Source organism: Mustelus asterias, chromosome 3, assembly GCF_964213995.1.
Source record: "Mustelus asterias chromosome 3, sMusAst1.hap1.1, whole genome shotgun sequence".
NCBI lineage: Eukaryota > Metazoa > Chordata > Chondrichthyes > Carcharhiniformes > Triakidae > Mustelus > Mustelus asterias.
In genome coordinates, this window is record NC_135803.1 from 42922334 (window position 1) to 42942847 (window position 20514).

Consider the following 20514-nt stretch of genomic DNA (forward strand, 5'->3'; position numbering starts at 1 on the left):
GTGGTCTATCATGAAATATTTAATGTTTCAACAAAGACCGAAAATGCAGACAATGACACTGAAAATGTAGCGAGTGATACTACAGATGTTGCCTTTGACACTGATGAAATATTCAGCAATTGACTGTATCGAGCAAATGGCTGTAGATTTGGATTCTGATGCTAAGGATTTTGATAGTGATTCTGAAGCTGAGAGAACGATTGGTAGAAGTCATACAGCAGGAAATTATAAATCTCATTAAACTAGAGTCAAGCCAGGTAAAACAATTGAAGCAAATGAAAGTGAAATCATTGTGAACAGAAATTTGTTTTGTCAAATAATGATTTTGGGTATAATCATTTTGTGTGAATTAAAATAAGTGTGTTTCATAATTGCTAATTAAATGGTTAATTAAAATAATTATGCAGAAGACGACAATCGAGTGAAATGTTGAATGAACTCTGTTGGATATTCAATCCATTTGTCCATAGGCTTATTACTTCATTCAAATCTTTTATTTATCTTCTGTTTAAAATCTTAATTTTTACTTTCAACTCTTTATTTCTCAGATGTAGGATGGGCTAGCCAGCTGGTACAGCAAAACCACTACTCAACAATAACATAAAAACAGGACCAAATGAATGAATGCCTACTTCCCAAGCAGCAGTAATGATGCCATCATTTATGTCAGCAACAGAATTATTTAATGAAGAAAACTGCAAGGATGGCTCTTCTGATTATGAGTCAGAAGAAGTGGCAGAAGTACAAAATGAGTATTATAAATCTGTTCTTACCAGGTGTTACAAGCAAAATTTGTGTGTTTCTTACTGCCCATGATCAGTGCATTTGATATGTGAGGGGTGTGTGTTTTCTTACCGAGTGATTGTCCACATCTAAGTAATTCCAGCAGCAAGTTTTTGTGAATTTAAAAATAAGGGTGGTTTTTATTGTCAACACACTTGCCCTGGAGTTTTAAAAACATAACCCCTCACTTGAACTCATCCACACTATCACTCACAAAAAATTTAGATACGGATGAGGGGCGGGCGGCACGGTGACACAGTGGTTAGCACTGCTGCCTCACAGCGCCAAGGACCCGGATTCGATTCTCAGCTTGGGTCACTGTCTGTGTGGAGTTTGCACATTCTCCCCGTGTTTGCGTGGGTTTCCTCCGGGTGCTCCAGTTTCCTCCCACAGTCCAAAAGACGTGCTGGTTAGGTGCATTGACCCGAACAGGCGCCGGTGTGTGGCGACTAGGGGAATTTCACAGTAACTTCATTGCAGTGTTAATGTAAGCCTTACTTGTGACAGCAATAAATAAACTTTAAACTCAATTCCCGGCTTGGGTCACTGTCTGCGCATAGTCTGCACTTTCCCCCTGTATCTGTGTGGGTTTCCTTTGGGTGTTCCGGTTTCCTCCCACAGTCTGAAAGACGTGCTGGTTAGGTGCATTGGTCATGCTAAATTCTCCCTCAATGTACCCGAACAGGCGCTGGAGTGTGGTGGCTAGGGGATTTTAACAGTAATTTTATTGCAGTGTTAATGAAAGCCTACTTCTGACATCAATAAATAAGCTTTAAAACTTTATTAAACAATACAATTACAATTTATGATTGTTTCAATCTCTTTTGATGTGGAGATGCCGGCGTTGGACTGGGGTAAACACAGTAAGAAGTTTAACAACACCAGGTTAAAGTCCAACAGGTTTATTTGGTAGCAAAACCAAATAAACCTGTTGGACTTTAACCTGGTGTTGTTAAACTTCTTACTCAATCTCTTTTGTCAGAGGTGTGTGTGAGTTGATACTTTGGTTGAAGTGAAGGTCTTGTCAAGTAGAGGATATTCCTTCTCCTACTTTCAAGGCATGACTGTTCATTGCCTAGTTGACCTAGAGAAGGTTTGATAACTATCTGGTGGATTAATCTGTCTTCAGAACAGCTTATTACTGTTTTAAAAGCAGGCAACAAACTGGGATGTCTTACCATATGACCCGTTACAAGTCCAAAGTTGTTAACCAAATAAGACTCCTGACTAGGTCGATTGCACATCCTCTGTGATGACTTTCACAACTTTGAAAGTTTGAAACAGCTAGTATCTTTGTATCTGAATGGCCTATTCAATTTGAAATGGCCCTTTTTAATTAGTTACAGGAAAAAGCACTGAGTCAACAGAAGACTGGAAAGTTCTTCCTGTTCCCTCTTGAGACTGGGGAGTCTTTCAAACCACAAGAGAAGACAGGTGATCCTTGGACAGCCATCTTTTTGTAGCCTTTGTGGGTTTTTAAATATATAAAGTATTGACTGAAAGTCCATTAGTATACTGGAACATGACACAAGGAAGAAGGTGCTAACAACATTGTTGTGGAAGAGATGTTCGAGGTACTGGATGGGCTAAAAACTGATAAGGAGGAAATATTAGAGACGTTGGCTGGGTTAAAGTTTTTTAAGTCACCAGCGCGACTGGATGGGATACATCCTAGAATGCTAAGGGATGTGAGGACTTGCCACTATCTTCATATCCTCCTGGACAGGTGCCAGAGGAGAATTTCAAATGTTACACCTTTGTACAAAACAAGTTGCAAGGATAAACCCAGCAAATAGGGGCCGTCAGTTTAATCCTGATGGTGGGAAAGCTTTTTGAGACAATAATTTGGACCAAAATGAGCAACTACTTGGACAAATATTGATTAATTAAGGAAAGCCAACACCGATTTGTTAAGGGCAAATTGTGTTTAATTAAGCTGATTGAGTTTTTTTGATGAGGCAATGGGAAAGGGATTGATGAGGATAATTTAGCTGATCTAGTGCTCTTGAACTTCCAAAAGGTGTTTGATAAAATGCCACATAACAGACTTGACAACAAAATTTGCAGCCCACAAAATAAACCGGGGCTAAAACTGCACGGATACAATGTTGGCAGAATGACAGAGGACAGACGAGTGGTGGGTGACTGTTTCACAGGCTGGAGGAAGCTTTATAGTGGGGTTACCCAGGACTTGTACTTTCCTTGATATATGGCTTATTTGGACTTGTGTGCAGGGCAAAATTTGCCATGTCGGAAAACTTGAAAGTATTGTGAACTATAAGCAGGACAATGATTGATTTCAAGAGGACATTGCGAGGGTGGTAAGAAAGTAAAGTTCATTTATTAGTCACAAGTAAGGCTCACATTAACACTGCAATGAAGCTACTGTGAAATTCCCCTTGTCGCCACACTCCGGCGCCTGTTCGGGTCAATGCACCTAACCAGCATGTCTTTCAGACTGTGGGAGGAAACCGGAGCACCCGGAGGAAACCCACGCAGACACGGGGAGAACGTGCAAACTCCACACAGACTGTGACCCAAGCCGGGAATTGAACCTGGGTCCCTGGTGCTGTGAGGCAGCAATGCCAATCACTCTGCTTCGGTGCCCAGAGTGGCATCGAATATAAATAGCAGGGGAGTTATGATGAATCTTTACAAAATATGGACTTGGTCTCACAGAGTACTGTGTCCAGTTCTTGATACTGCACTTTAGGGAGGATGTGATGGCTTTAGAGCAGGTGCAAAAAGGATTTATGAAAATAGTTCCAGGGATGAGGGACTTCAGTTACAGGATAGGTAGGAGACACCGAAACTTTTCTCCTCAGAGAAGTTTGAGAGTAGCTTCGATAGCGGTGTTCAAAATCATAAGGAGTTGGGACAGATCAGATAAAAAGCAACCTTTCCCTTTGGAAGGGAATCGAGAACCAGAGAACACAGATTTAAGGTGAGTGGAAAAAGAACCAAAGGCAATATATGAAAGTATTTTGTTTTACGCAGTGAGTGGTTAGGATGTGGAATACACTGTCTGAGTCATGGCTTTTAAGAGTGCTTTAATAAGCACCCGAGGAAAACAAATAGTGGACTTATGGGAAAAGGGCAGGGTTGTTGGACTGATTCAGTTACTTTTACAGAAAGACACCGTAAACTTGACAGGGCAAATGGCCTCCCTCTGTGCTGGAAATATTCTATGATTATGCTTGGCCACATAATGGCCCAGCAGTTCGTGTCATCATGTCCATTACTGTGGTCAGGTTGTCTGTCCTGCACACTGTTCACTACATCTGTTATTTGTAGAAGACTGGTCTGGGGCAGCACACCGAGGGCCAGCAGGATTATAGATGCTGATTCTTATCATGCTTCTCCTTTCCCAGCACGTTCGGTAAAGCAGACAGTGAAACATCTCTGGCATGTTGAAAATAGGCTCGCTCACTGGATTTTGGAAATCAAGGCTTCTGTAATAACAGTCTGGTTTTCTTTGAGCATATCTTCACACCCACACTGTTTTTACTCCTTTGGGGAACAGTGGGACAAATGGTGGAGGGATTCCTGAGCTGATTATTAGCCCCACTGAACCACGTTATGAATGCTCCTTCCATGGCCAACAAGCCCTGATGTTAGACATGAACCTGGAGTTTCTGGTCCAGCCACAGGGGCACTATCACTGTGCCATCAGGCCTCCTTTATAACAGTCTGTGAACTTACAAGAAATACTCCAACTGAGCTTGCTGCATGTGCTCCATTTTAGACTATAGTCCCGTTAAATGGACTTTCATGTCTGCAGTTGTAAATAGTTGGCCTCTCTCAGTTGCTAATGGACTGTGCCATGTGCTGATATCATCTTTTAATGATTGATAAAGTTATGGAACTCAGTTCATATCCACCTCCTAAATGCTGGCCAGATAAGGTTTGAATTTCAGGTCTTTACACTTGAAATTGATATGAGTTGTTTCAACACACAGATAAAAGAAATGTCGCTGGAGCTTAAACCAGAATCTCCCACTTTCTGTAATAATCAGATGAGCTGCTGACCCCACATCCTATCTACTACCAAGGTTGTCTATTTCCACCTCTGTTACATCACCCATCTTTGCCCATCTAAGCTTACCTGCTGCTAAAACCTCATACATGCCTTTGTTACTTCCAGCCTCAACCACTCTGATGCTCTCCTGGCCAGTCTCCCACATTACTCTCTCCGTAAACTTGAGGTCATCCAAAACTCTACTGCCCTTACCCTAAGTTGCATCAAGTCTTCAATCATCCAATGCCCTTGTGCTCACTGACTTACATTGGCTTCAGGTATGCCTCAATTTTAATATTCTCAACCCTGTTTTCGAATCTCACCATGACCTCAGTGTGGTGGACCTCAGTTGTGCCTTTGTCCTATTTGGACCACCGTTGTGTGTGTTTGTCATATCTGGACACACTTTAGGAACACTTAAGCGGTTATTGGATAGGCACATGGAGCACACCAGGATGATAGGGAGTGGGATAGCTTGATCTTGGTTTTCAGATAAAGCTCGGCACAACATCATGGGCCGAAGGGCCTGTTCTGTGCTGTACTGTTCTATGTTCTATGTTCTACATCCCCTTCCAGTTTGGTTCCTCCCCTCGGCACCTAGTATAAAGGTGGCTGTCTCCTCCCCCTTGTTCAGTCCAGGTCGGTTATTTGTTGGGATCTGCTCCTGATTCTGTTGTGAATAAAAGCCTACACTTGTATTGGCACACTGGTAGTCTTTCACCTTATTGATAGTGCATCAATTTTATTCACAACAGTTGACCAGCATGGAGCAGTTTCTAAAACCCGACAAGTTAGCATTAGACCCTCAAGAGGTTGGAGCCTCTGATAAATTCGATCATTGGCTGGACTGCTTCGAAGCATTCGTCGACACCGCTACGGCCATCGACACCGACGACGCTAAACTCCACGTGCTCCGCGCCCGGGTAAGCGAAGCTGTCTATGGAATCTTCCGGGACGCTGCTACATACGCGGACGCTATCGAACTCCTAAAAGGGCAGTTCCGAAAGAGCCCTAACGTGGTTTACGCCAGACATCTCCTAACTACCCGCAAGCAGCAGCCAGGAGAATCGTGCGCCCAATTTCTGCGCACTCTGCGGGTCCTAGCTCGAGCTTGTGACTGTAAGGCTGTTACAGCAGCTCAGAACGCGGAGGACCTGATCCGCGACGCCTATGTTGCGGGCATTGAGTCTACATACATCCGGCAGCGCCTGCTGGAACAAGATGACCGAGATCTCAGAAGAACAGCTACGATGGCTGAAACGCTAGAAGCGGCCTCTCACAATCTCAGGTCTTACCCTGCATCCCGTTCTATCGACGGCTCCACCGCGACAGCTGTTCCGGCGGGGCCCAAATGTTACTTTTGCGGCCTACCCAAGCACCCTCGGCGTTGCTGCCCGGCGAAGGACGCGATTTGCTCCGGATGCGGTAAGCTAGGCCACTTCGCTAAAGTCTGCCGGGCAAAGCCGCTTCCGAAGCCTCGTGGCACCACGTGTGTTCCGCGGGCGCAGCCATCTTTAAGGCAGGCGGCGGCTGCGCGCGAATCGCCATCTTTAATGCGGTCACCGGAAGTGCGGGAATCACCATCTTTGATGCGGTCACCGGAAGCGCGGGAATCGCCATCTTTGAGACTGGCATCAAGACGCGCTGAGCAGGAAGCTTTATCCGTGACGTCATCAGACGGGGACGAAGACGGATTCTTCTTGAATTCGACGGTGGCATCAATTTGCCTGGACCAGTCGCAGCCTCATCAACTCTCCAAGTCAATAATGGAGATCAAGGTAAATGGTCATGCAGAAAACTGCCTGTTCAACTGTGGGAGCACAGAAAGTTTTATACACCCTCGCACAGTGCGTCAATATGCCCTTCCCGTGCAACCCTGGAGCCAGACCATCTCCATGGCCTCGAATTCCCACTCGGTGGAGGTCCTTGGGTGCTGTTTGGTGACGCTGACGGTACAGGGCACAGTCTACGAGCGTTTTCGGCTCCTCGTGCTGCCGCGACTCTGCGCAGCTGTACTGCTGGGGTTAGATTTCCTCAGCTATCATAGGAGCGTCACCCTGCAGTATGATGGCCCTTATCCCCTGCTCTCCGTCTGCAAGGCGCCGTCACTGCAGCGCCCCTCGCGCACCACCTGCAGTCTCTCGACCCTCAAGATCACCCCCCCCGCCTTATTTGATAACCTCACCCCAGATTGTAGGCCTATAGCCACCAAGAGTAGGCGCTATAGTGCGGATGACCGAGCCTTCATTCGGTCCGAGGTACAACGTTTGCTCCAGGAAGGGATTATCCAGGCCAGCACCAGCCCCTGGAGGGCGCAAGTGGTCGTCGTTAAATCGGGGGAGAAACACTGCATGGTGATTGACTACAGCCAGACCATAAACAGGTATACCCAACTAGATGCGTATCCCCTTTCCCGTATCGCGGACATAGTCAACCGCATCGCGCACTGTAGGGTTTTCTCTACGATCGATTTGAATTCGGCTTACCACCAGCTCCCTATCCGCTCGGAGGATCGCCCATATACTGCCTTTGAGGCGGGTGGCCGCCTCTACCAGTTCCTCAGAGTCCCCTTTGGTGTCACCAATGGGGTCTCAGTCTTCCAGCGGGCCATGGATCAAATGGTAGACCAACACGGGCTACTTTCCCGTATCTGGATAACGTCACCATCTGCGGCCATGACCTGCAGGATCATGATGCCAGCCTACAAAAATTCCTTCGTACGGCCACTCTCCTGAACCTCACATATAATGAGGCAAAGTGTGTTTTCCGGACACGCCGCCTCGCCATCCTTGGGTACGTGATAGAAAATGGTGTCCTTGGCCCCGACCCAGCCCGTATGTGTCCCCTTATGCAGCTTCCCCTCCCTACTACCCTCAAAGCACTGAGGAGATGCCTGGGCTTCTTCTCCTACTATGCCCAGTGGGTTCCCCGTTACGCGGATAAAGCCCGTCCGCTCCTAAAATCGACCTCTTTTCCCCTGGCGGAGGAGGCCCGTCGGGCCTTCGACGACATCAAAGCGGATATCGCGAAGGCCGCGATGCATGCTGTGGACGAATCCATCCCATTCCAAGTGGTAAGTGATGCGTCTGACTTTGCTCTAGCCGCCACCCTTAACCAGAGGGGCCGTCCGGTGGCCTTCTTTTCCCAGACCTTACAAGGCCCTGAGATTCGACACTCCTCGGTCGAGAAGGAGGCCCAGGCCATCGTGGAAGCCGTCCGGCACTGGCGCCATTATCTTGCGGGCATTAATTACGGACCAGCGGTCAGTTGCCTTCCTGTTTAACACCAGGCAAAAGGGCAAGATTAAGAATGACAAGATCTTGCGGTGGAGGATTGAGCTCTCCACCTACAGATATGACATCATGTACCGGCCCGGGAAGCTCAATGAGCCCCCAGATGCCCTGTCCCGTGGATCATGTGCCAGCGCCCAACTAGACCAGCTACAGTCCCTCCATAACGACCTCTGTCATCCGGGTGTCACCAGATTTTTCCACTTTGTCAAGTCCCGTAACCTGCCCTATTCCCTCGAGGAAGTTCGGACGATTACCAGGCAATGCAGGGTCTGCGCTGAGTGCAAACCGCAGTTCTACCGGCCAGGTAGGGCGCACCTTGTAAAGGCCACTCACGCGTTTGAGCGCCTTAGCATTGACTTTAAAGGCCCCCTCCCCTCCTCTAACCGCAATGTTTATTTCCTGAATATCATTGATGAATACTCATGTTTCCCTTTTGCCTTCCCCTGCTCGGACATGACCACGGCTACAGTGATTCGGACCCTGACCACGCTCTTCACCCTGTTCGGCTTCCCAGCCTATGTTCATAGCGATTGTGGGTCCTCTTTCATGAGTGACGAGCTGAGGCAGTACCTACTTGCCAAAGGCGTTGCCTCCAGGCCACACCACTAGCTATAACCCCAGGGGAAATGGTCAAGTAGAGTGGGAGAACGCAACCGTCTGGAAGGCCGTTCTATTAGCGCTACGGTCTAGGGGCCTTCCAGTCAGCCGTTGGCAAGACGTCCTTCCGGACGCATTCCATTCCATTAGGTCACTCTTGTGCACAGCGACCAATATGACCCCTCACAAGCGGATGTTTTCGTTTCCCAGGAAGTCCTCCTCAGGTACTTTGCTCCCGGATTGGCTGATGTCCCCGGGGCCCGTCCTGCTTCGGAAGCATGTCCGGACCCATAAGGCAGATCCCTTGGTCGAGGAGGTCCAATTGCTCCACGCTAATCCTCAATGCGCTTATGTAGCATACCCTGATGGGCGGGAGGACACGGTTTCTGTCCGTGACTTGGCACCCGCGGGTGCCCCGGAGGTCACCACGTCCTTCCGCCCCACGGTCCCTGGTGTTGTCCACTCGGAGATTGCTACGCCTCTTCCTCCCTCAGTCCCTGTACCCAATGTAGTGCGCCCAGAGCCTGTTGCGGCCCCCCACCCCCTAGCTCCGGTTCCCACTGTTCCCCATATGCCACCAGGGCCACTGCTCACTCCTCTCGCCCCTATGTACAGCTCGCTTGAGTCGCCGGAGCCGTCTCCACGCAGTACCCCGACGACTGGACGGGACGACGGATCGGTCCGCTTCACACCACCTGGCGCCTTCTCTCGACGCTCACTGTACGGAGCCTGGGCCGACATCGCTCCCTGCTCGGACGACTCTGCGACCTGCACTATGACGATCGCATTCCATTCCATTAGGTCACTCTTGTGCACAGCGACCAATATGACCCCTCACAAGCGGATGTTTTCGTTTCCCAGGAAGTCCTCCTCGGGTACTTCGCTCCCGGATTGGCTGATGTCCCCGGGGCCCGTCCTGCTTCGGAAGCATGTCCGGACCCATAAGGCAGATCCCTTGGTCGAGGAGGTCCAATTGTTCCACGCTAATCCTCAATGCGCTTATGTAGCATACCCTGATGGGCGGGAGGACACCGGTTCGTCTGGAGTTGTAATATTGTTTCCGCTTCACCCGTGTTGTTTTTTTTAAAGGAAGGGGTGAATGTGGTGGACCTCAGTTGTGCCTTTGTCCTATATGGACCACCGTTGTGTGTGTTTGTCATACCTGGACACATCCCCTTCCGGTTTGGTTCCTCCCCTCGGCACCTAGTATAAAGGTGGCTGTCTCCTCCCCCTTGTTCAGTCCAGGTCGGTTATTTGTTGGGATCTGCTCCTGATTCTGTTGTGAATAAAAGCCTACACTTGTATTGGCACACCGGTAGTCTTTCGCCTTATTGATAGCGCATCACTCGGGTCCTGTCTTCTGGCACTATTTCCTCAAATCTTAAAACCCTCTTGAGATACGTGTCCCTCAAATTCTGACCTTTTAGGCATGCACTATTTTAATCCCTCCACCATTGACTGTGACTTCAGCGACCTCGGCCTGAAACTCAGGAATTCCCTCCATAAAATCACTTTGCCTCAGCATCTCTCTTTCCTCTTTGGTCAAGGTTTTGGTCACATATCCTGACAATTGGTATCAAATTTTGTTTGGTAATAGCAACCGCGAAGCACTTTGGGATGTTTGACTATAAAGCTGCAATATAAATGCAAGTTGTCACTGTTGACAGATTGACATTAAATATAGTCTGGAATTTGACAAAATTAATGCACAGCAAATAAATCTGAACTTATTAAAATCACGGCGGACAGTCTAACATACGGCTCGCCTCTTTTATTGAGGAGGAGGATAGACTTGGAACAGTTAATATTTTATTCAGGTTTAATTAAGTCTGGCAAAATATGGGCTTCCCTGAGATATCAAAATTGATTTAAGAACTGAGTCTTTATTCGATGACACAGTTACACTGCACATTTGATGTTACTGCTTCACTACATCCAGTATATCCCTCTAGATTTCATAGAAACGCAAATGATGATGCCAGCAGTGAAAACACCTCAGAAAGATGGTGTTTGACTGAATTTGATGTGATGGCGGCAGTAAACTGTTCGCATTGCACGGCCACAGTGTATCCACATGAATTAACAGTGCTGCTGAACTTCACGTATATGCATTTGGTTTATAAATTATTGTCGACTGAATGTCAGAGATTATTTTCTATCTACCAACAGATAGTTCAGAGAGGAATAATACAGAATATTTGTTCAGAATTTTAAATTTTCAAAAGCAGCTTGCTGCAGCTCCCCTGAATCTCCTCGGAGTGGCTACCAGCGTCGTCAGATTGTCACTTCATGCCCAATTACTTATCATAGAGCCCCTACAGTGCAGAGGGAGGCCATTCGACCCATCGAGCCTGCACTGACAATAATCCCACCCAAGCCCTATCCCTGCAACCTCATGTACTTATTCTGCCAGTCCCCCTGACACTAAAGGGCAATTTGGTATGGCCAATCAACCCTAACCCGCACATCTTTGGAGTGTGGGAGGAAACCGCCTGGAGGAATGTGTGGAATTTCTTTCCAGTCTGTCTCGCATGACCTACCAACTCAAATCGGGTGAGACCCGGGCAGTACAGCATGTCTTTGGGGCTCAGCGTTGAAGTGCAGGAGAGTCAGAGTGAAGAGGCCACGACCGCTTTTCAATGGCATTAACTGCTGTAAGCTGGGTAAGTTTAAAGTCTAATGAAATTGACAGGCAAGGGAGAAGGTAAGCGGATAGGATTTGGGGAATGGGTGGATTGGTGATTGGTAGGGGAATCGGAGGTTGGTGGTGGTAGGTCATGCCTCAGTGGGAAGGGGAGTGGGGTGTCAAGCCTCAGGTCGAGTGGGCCCGGGGGTGCTGGTGGTGATGGTGGTTGGGGATGTGAGGAAGGGGAGGGCAGTCCTTGAAGGTTGAGAAGGAGAGTGCCCAGTCGATGTGGCTTACGGGTGGAGGGGGGAGTCATATCAGGGCTCAAGGGGTGGTTGCTTATGCCTGGGGGAGGAATGTTGTGCAAGTAGGAGGAATCCTGGGAAAGTGGGGGATGGGGGGGCGTTAGTCAACGGATTATGGGATTCCCCTGAGGACGTCAGTGGTTGGGGGGGTGGGGGGAAGTAGGGGAAGTTCTGCACAATAGTTACCCAGAAGTTATAAGAGGTTTTAATTCTTCTAATTTTTTTCTGGATAATTACTGGTGTAACTCAGTCAGAACCATCCAAAGTTTGCATCTTAAATCATGATTTTGGATGGTTCTCAACGTGGGGCAATTGTCCAGAGGAAGTTTGCGCTGCTGGGCATTTGCGGTGCAAACTCTTACCTGGGAAGTACTGAGGGATTTGCCAGAACATTTTTGGGGTACCCTCCAATCCGATGCTGGGGAGCTTGGAAAGTTATGACCCTAATATCATAAATTACAGAGGGATTTAAATTTGTAGCACAAAGCAGGAGTTATTATATTGGCAGCCAATCTCACACTCTGCCTGATGCTCTTTTCCATTGGTGTTTAGAAAAGAAAATTGGGTGAAATGCAAACAGGCTCCAAGAACAGGTTCAGGTGCACTATTGCCATTTTGGGCAACTGAAAAAAACTAATTTCAGCCCAGTGTATATACAAACAGATAGCTCCAGCTCTGTATCTTTTCATTGAAGGGGATGGTACATCAGTCAGCATGTACCTCAAGTATATGGCCGGGACTTGTGAATTATATGAGTAGACATTATAGCTGTACACCACCGCCCGCTCACCGCTTCAGAAACACCTTCAGGACACCAATACTACTGTAATATACTTGAGTATTCCTGCGTTGGGGAATCAGGATTGGGTGTGCGGGTGTGTGACCTAATGGTACACATTTGGTGGCAAGCAAATATGTACCATTAGGTCCACAAGCTTTCTGCAAATTGTTTTGGTCCACAATGTACAAGAGACTAACACAAATTAAGCTCAATGCTATGATTTAAACAGAGCCTGAAAGTAGGATAATCCAGGTGATTGGAAGCTCCATCCTGGTGCATGCAAAACCATTCATACAAAGTAAGGAAGGGTTAAGGATTAAAAAGCTATTGATATGATTCTGCTAATGAGCTCAATTTAAACTGTAAGTGTACATTCTAACAAACAAATCTTTCTTAGTTTCCAAGAAATGTATTTATTATGACTAAATACAAAGTTAATACCAAGACCGCAAGAAACTACAAAGGGTTGTGAACGAAGCCCAGTCCACCACGTAAACCAGCCTCCCATCATTGACTCTGTCTACACTTCCCGCTGTTTGGAAAAAGCAGTCAGTATAATCAAGGACCCCACGAACCCCAGACATACTCTCTTCCACCTTCTTCCGTTAGGAAAAAGATACAAATATCTGAGGTCACGTATCAACCAACTCAAGAACAGCTTCTTCCCTGAGGCCATCAAACTTTTGAATGAACCTTCCTTATATTAAGTTGATCTTTCTCTACACCCTATCTATGATTGTAACACTACATTCTGCACACTCTCTTTTCCTTCTCCCCTATGTACTCTATGAATGGTATGCTTTGTCTGTATAGCTTGCAAGAAACAATACTTTTCATTGTATCCCAATACATGTGACAATAATAAATCAAATCAATTCAAATAAAATGCACATCAGGAAAAAACAACTCACCATTTCACTGCAGCAGTTTCCCCACTGTATGGGAGTGAACATAGTAGGCGAAGGTAATAAATTATACTATATTTTTTTCCTATTTAGACCATTTGCACAATAAATTGATCTGAAGGATATTCAGCAAAATTGTGAAGTGACATAAACGGGCTTCTGGTGGGATCCAATGAGACAAGCAGCACAAGTCAAACCACAAAAGGAATAATTACCATTGACGTTTGGGTCTCCTGATATGCAAATTGAACAGTCGGCACTCCGAGATGATTTATGAAGAAATCGCTGTTTCCTTCCACCTGCACTGAATTGACCTTTCGTCCTGAACAATTTTCTTGACTTGTACAGTTTAACGAAAATCTCTGCAAAACAATGAAAAAAGCAGAAGCGAAATGTGTTGGATTTGAATGCTACATTCTGGCAACCTGTAAACATAAGCAGAAATTGAACTAAATCAATGTGAGCAATGCCAAACTTGATATGAATAATTCACAGAGATCCAACTGTTCTAAATTCCTGGATGACAGATATTTCAAGGGCACTAAGCATGTTCTTCTAAGAAGTGACTGACTGCTTCATTTGTATATCTATATCTCACAAGAGGTTTGGAACTTGAAGGAACTGCTGTCTATGCTGATAGATCTTTAAGTCTGAGGTTTTGCCATAGCAACAGGAAAATAAGAACAATCAATAATTCCACAGCAAATATCACACTTTTAACAATATGAAAGACAAGGCACAAAGTAGTCATTGTTTCATTTCTCAGAAGCCATTTCACGCTGAGAGATCTTTGACAATAAAGGTCTTTTTCATAGACAAGGCTTCTGAGCAGCCCACTAAACACATACATATGGAAGTGTATAGAGCTCAAAGTTCTTTACATTTAACGTTTCAAGTATTTGGATCAATTAGAATTCTCTGATGATGGAGCACTTATATATAAGCACTTATATCTAAATCTCAGCTTAATAGAGAAATGAACATGTGTAAGCTGGTAAACAAAGCCATGAGAACCATGGGTACAGACCTTTCTTCCATTTTACAACAGTTCATGGCTTTCATGATGTGCACATCACACATTATTTGACAAAAGTTGACCAACAATTTCAAAAAATCTGACACTGCACCAAAAGTTCTCAAAAGTTAACCTCACAAGTGCATGAGACACAGGATTAAGCCGCTGGTCTACCCAACTTGTTTCAGTAACAATGGAGAGAAAATGTCCACGAAAACATAGGGGGAAAAAAAAAATTCTTTTTTTTCTGGTAAGAATTCCAACTAACAGAAGGGACATGTGAATCCAGTCATAGAGGTTTACAGCACAGAAACAGAGCCTTCGGCCCAACTTGTCCATGCCATCCAGTCTTATTAAACAAAGTCAAGGCTGCAGTCAGCAAATTTAAATTTATACATACTCCATCCAAACGCTATCTCAGTGGATCCTCTAATGCCCACACGTTCACCTCCAACACTCTCCAGTTCACAAAAATACTCCATCTACTCAACACCCGCAGGTAACAGAGACGTACGTCCCCCCGCTAGAAGGCAAAAAGTAATTGTCCTCAACATTATGGCAGCATCCAACTGAACATATCACCAAGTCGTCTAAGTAAAACTGAGCACGCTGGAACCAAAGGAAAATCCATCCAGTGGTTCAAGTAAAACCTGAAAAAAGGAAGGAAGGAATTCCAATTGTCAAAGGTCAATAATTGGAGCTCCAGGACACTGCAGCCAAAGTATTTTAGGGAAGATTTCTCACTCTTGCCACCTTCAGCTGTTTCATGAATAACTTTTTCTTAGTGAAAAAATCAGGAGTGTGGCTGCTCATTGATGATTCCATTAACAATTCCTCAGATAATAACATAGTCCATTTGACACTTCAACATTCAGTGCGAGACTTCAAGGAGAACAGGGTATAAATAGGAAGACTTCAGTGATGAGAGCAGTGTATAAAGAGCGAAACTTCAACAATTTTGATTTGATTTGATCTATTATTGTCACATTCTTAGTATACAGTGAAAAGTATTGTTTCTTGCGTGCTATGCAGGTAAAGCATACCATACAAAGAAAGGGAAAGGAGAGGGTGCAGAATGTAGTGTTACAGTCATAGCTAGAGTGTTGAGAAAGTAGGTCCATTCAAAAGTCTGATGGCAGCAGGGAAGAAGCTGAGTTCTTGAGTCGGCTGGTTCATGACTTCAGACTTTTGTAACTTTTTCCCAAGGTGGAAAAAAGGTGGAAGAGAGTATGTCCGGGGTGCGTGGGGTCTTTGGTTATGCTGGCTGCCTTTCCGAGGCAGTGGGAAGTGTAGACAGTATTTATGGGTGGGAGGCTGGTTTGTGTGATGGACTGGGCTTCATTCATGATCCTTTGTAGTCTCTTGCGGTCTTGGACAGAACAGGGGACATACCAAGCTGTGATTCAACCAGAAAGAATGCTTTCTATGGTGCATCTGTAAAAGTTGGTGATCGTCGTAGTGGACATGCCACATTTCCATAGCCTCCTGAGATAACACCATAGAAAGTATTCTTTCTGATTGTATCACAGCTTGACACGGCTCCTGTTCTGTCCAAGACTGCAAGAAACTACAAAGGGTCATGAACGAAGCCCAGTTCATCACTCAAACTGGCTTCCCACCCATTGACACCGTCTACACTTCCCATTGCCTTGGCGAAGCAGCCAACATAATTAAAGACCCCACGCACCCTGGACGTTCTCTCTTCCACTTTCTTCCAGTGGGAAAACGATACAAAAGTCTGAAGACATGTACCAACCGACTTCTTCCCTGCTGCCATCAGACTCTTGAATGAATCTACTTTCTCAACACCCTAGCTATGACTGTAACACTACATTCTGCACTCTCTCGTTTCCTTCTCTATGAACAGTATGCTTTATCTGTATAGCGTGCAGGAAACAATACTTTTCACTGCATACTAATACATGTGACAATAATAAATCAAAAGAGAAATTAGAGATCATTAAGGCCTTGTTTAAAAAAAACAATCCACACAATATCTTTTCTCAGCTCGGGCTAAAAAAGGTTTAGTTCTAAAAGCAGCTTGTCGAGTGAAGGGTGGGGAAGATATCGACATTTTTCTGCAGCACCAGCAGAAGAGGAACAGTGAGCAGTTTTCAGAAGCAGCCAGTGGCAGCACACAAATCACTGCACCAGGGGAAAGCCATTAAGAATAGACTCATTGCAAAGAGCTTCTTGTGCATTCTGCAGTGGAGGACCATAAAAGACTATTGGCATATTTATAGTTAAGGAGCCGCTCGTTGCTCTACCTTGTTTCTAACAATTGCCTCGGGTCAAATTTGGTGTACTTTTAATAAAAGCTTTTTTTTTGTCAGTTTCTTTTCAATGTATTTGAAGAATGACAAGCTACAACTATTCCAAGTGGCATTATTTTTATTTAGTGAATGAATAGTCGTGGTGCTTGAGCACAAGCAAAATCTCAGTGCATGTGATAGAAGAGATCAATGTTCTTTTCTCCGGCTCTTAAAAATGCTTCAAAGATTTGCGAACTTCAACTATCTGCTTCCTCACATTCTCTCTGTTAAAATGTTCTCCTGACTGAGGGAACAGCAATGGGGATTGATGGTGTTTGGAGCAACGAGCTTCATGGGGTTTAAATGCCCTGCTACTTGGATACAGGCTAACCCTGGCCCAGAACATCTGATTTCTGGAGGGTTGTACCCCCGAGGTACACCAGAAGATGTGTTGGGGGGATGCGCTGGAAGTCTCCATGCAAGGACTGCATGGGAATTTCCCGGGAAGTTTAAACTTCTGATGAGCTATTACTCTGCACCAAAACCATCTGATACTCCGATTTATGATGTGGAGAGCTTATGGTATTTGCTACCAAATAAACCTGTTGGACTTTAACCTGGTGTTGTGAGACTTCTTACTGTACTCCGATTTAAACCAGAGATCTGAATGATTCTGGCTCTATTTGCAGCATGGTTACCCAGGAAAAGTTAAAAAGATTAAAACCACTTCTAACTCCAGGGTAAATATACTACTGAACCCCCTTGCCCTGATCCCCACTGGAACACCTGACTACACCCCCCTCCCCCACCCGCAACCACCATCGCCAGTCTCACCCCCTCCAAACCCGCCTAACTAGCATCACACCCCCTCAGTAGCCTCCAACCCCAGCCATTCTCCCCACGCACCAACCATCCTCCCCAGCCCTCGACTACAACCAACCCTACCGTCCCCAACCCCGATCACACTCCCCACCCTCGACGACTCCCCTATCTCCCCCACCACCACCTGAATACCCAACCCCTGCAATCAACCGACTCCCCTAATACCACTGACCACCCGACTCCCTCAACCACCCGACACCCCTCCCCCTGCCCACCCAAGCCTAACTCCCCAAGACCACCTTAACCACTCACCCACTTACACATTTACCTTCTTCGTGGCTTCTCAAAATGGCTGGACTTTTAAATTTCCATTTTATGGCAGCCAGTGATTTATGATCTGGGAAAATAGGAACTCCACACACTCTGTCTCTGAGAAGGCAAGTGGGAAATTCCAGATCAGGACCATATGGATCTTGGTCTATTTCTGAGCAGTTACACCTGATTTGGAACAGAGTTACAGTGGGAGTTTATCAGGAAAGCCAAATAAATTAATATGTAGATAGATTGTATTTGTCACTGGTATTGCACCAGCTTATTGGCTGATTACAGTGCTGACAGCACTTCTCCAGCCCTTGCACTGTCATGAATATGGAGTCAAATGCTTCCCAACACAATCCAAACATTGTGACTCCCAAGGCGAGAACTCCCTAATTCATTGTTTAAAATACCAATATGAAATCAAAATATAACAGATGCTGGAAGCTGAAATAAAGGGGGCGATTCTCCCAAAAGTGCTGAATTGGTGGGAAAACTGTTCTAGATCACGACTGTTTTTTCAGTGCAGCTTTAGACCTGAATCTCCCCACTCTGTGCAATGCAGAGGTCACAATCGTGAATATCATTGAAAATGCAGGGAGGAGGGACCTATTCACGCCAGAGTTTGATAGTTCTGGAACTCTGCGCATGTGCAGTGGTCCCGATCTGTCAGTCTCCCCGTTTGCTGGCCAGCCTGATCGCTGACCAGCCCGAGACCCCTGCAGTGCTGCCCCTCCAGCACCCCCCCATGGCCCAATTGCAGCCCCACAACAATTCCCGGGCCAGCTCTGAACCCCCTACCCCGCCCCGGAGCGCCCCGTTGTCCAGCCCGTCCCCCTCCTCGGCAGACCACACCCCCCCCAATCGCTGGCCTTCCTCCAGCCCAGACTGATCGCAATGCAGAGTGGCAGCAGGACCGTCCACCCCCATCAATCGTCCCTGGGCCCTGCCCCCTTGGCACTGCCTGATGTCCGATGGGCGGTGCCAAGGTGCCCCCTGGGCATGGACCTTTACCCCTTGGGCAGTCAGGGTGCCCTTGCCCAGGGGGCACCACCCCCTGCCACCCGGTTCCCTGGGGGGCCCCTGATTGCCCCCCCCTTCATTCTATTGGAGTCTCCCGCTAGTTCCCTGAACGCGGGGAGCTACTCTAAATCCCGCCGGAATTAAGTACTCCTGGTGGGGTGGGAGATGCTATTGGGGCTGGCAAGTTCCGTGCCAAGCCCGATAATGACATGCAAAATATATTTAAACTACATTTAAAAAAGATTCAAATGACTTACCTCTCTTCCCGCCGGTTTCCAGCGCGGTCTCAACTGCGACTGTTTTCCGGCTCTGGGAGACGTGCATACGTTCCCGGCACATGCGCGAATCCCGCAAAATGGCCGACATGCGATTCTCCCAGCTGGACCTGCCAGAAAAGCTGCAGGTCGTAATGGGAGAATCAGGCCCAAAGTCCCTGACAAAAGGCCATTGACCTAAGACTGAACTTTGTTTCACCAAAGATACTGCCTGACCTGCTGAGTATTTTCAGCATTTTCAGTTTTTATTTCATTGTTTAAGAGACTTTGACACATTTTTATTGTTACATAAGTCCAAGTATAATTTTATCCTGAGGTAATTCGGAAGGGTCATGTAGCACACTTGACTTCCATGTGTGAAATGTCACTAAGTAATGAAATCCCAAGGGTTTGTATCCCCTTAAACACATTAAAATCTGTTGAAATAATGGAAGGGAGAATTTCAAATATATCTGCATTTCATTATTCCACAATAATATTTTAGAGTTTACGCAAATCAGTAAGAGACATGGCAAGACAATTTTGTTTATATCTGCATTTAAATTATTGTACTGAAAAACGTGCAACTACATCTGCCAAATTTTCCCTGATTAAGGAAGGTCAATTTTCTTGCCTTCCCTTCACTGCAACATTTTGCAGACCTCCCCGTCAGCTGACATGTTGTTGGATCCCAAATCCAATGGCAGCGATTCAATATCCTTGCCGGTGGTCCACTGATCTATAAATACAACACACCTCTGAATGACAGATTGACTGTTGAACCTTGCTGCACAAAACGTCTACTTGGCCATTCCCTTGAGGAACAGCAATTGGATAGAAGAATACACAATGTATATCAGGAATTTTAAGGCCTAATGTGAACGCAACATATTCATGCAGAGTGACCGCTTGACTGGTTCATTGCTGCAAACTGAAGTAGATTTGAAAAAGATGGAGACAATTGGCATAATTTTAACTTGCAGGAGTGTGTGGGTTTGGTAGCATGACTTTGGCATTTTACTGCAGCTTGTCCAGCTTCATGAGAGCAACTCCCTCAGGCGAGGTAGGCTGTTAATTTCTATGTGTTAATTGCTCAATTAAAACAATATTAACATGCGTCTGGAATTAACTGTGGATGTGAGCTGCCTTGATCTTGCCAACGCAAACAAGGTGAGAACACATCGGTAAAGGAGGGGCTGAAGATTTGACAGGGAAATATGCCAATAAGTACTGAAACCTCACAGCTGTTTTCTTGTCTCATTGTATTAAAGGCTTTGTTCACAGTACCCGTGCAGAGAGGTTACTTTCACAACATTTAAGGTTATTTGTCTGATCTCCATTTGGAGCACTGATCTTTATAGTAGAATAGTTGCCACGAACATGGTTTTAATTTGCACGATGTGCAGATGCCGGCGTTGGAATGGGGTAAACACAGTAAGAAGTCTCACAACACCAGGTTAAAGTCCAACAGGTTTATTTGGTAGCAAAAGCCACTAGCTTTCGGAGCGCTGCCCCTTCATCAGGT

General features: G+C 46.0%; 1 protein-coding gene across 6 annotated transcripts in view; it reads right to left on the reverse strand.

Annotated features, from left to right (window-relative positions):
• naaladl2 (N-acetylated alpha-linked acidic dipeptidase like 2) overlaps nucleotides 1–20514 on the reverse strand; it is a 902781-nt gene that overhangs the window by 141972 nt on the left and 740295 nt on the right. For all 6 annotated transcript variants that reach the window (XM_078208119.1, XM_078208130.1, XM_078208111.1 and 3 more), the window contains one exon: nucleotides 13524–13670. In XM_078208119.1, the coding sequence (XP_078064245.1) occupies nucleotides 13524–13670 (147 nt within the window). The remainder of the gene's footprint in view (nucleotides 1–13523; nucleotides 13671–20514) is intronic.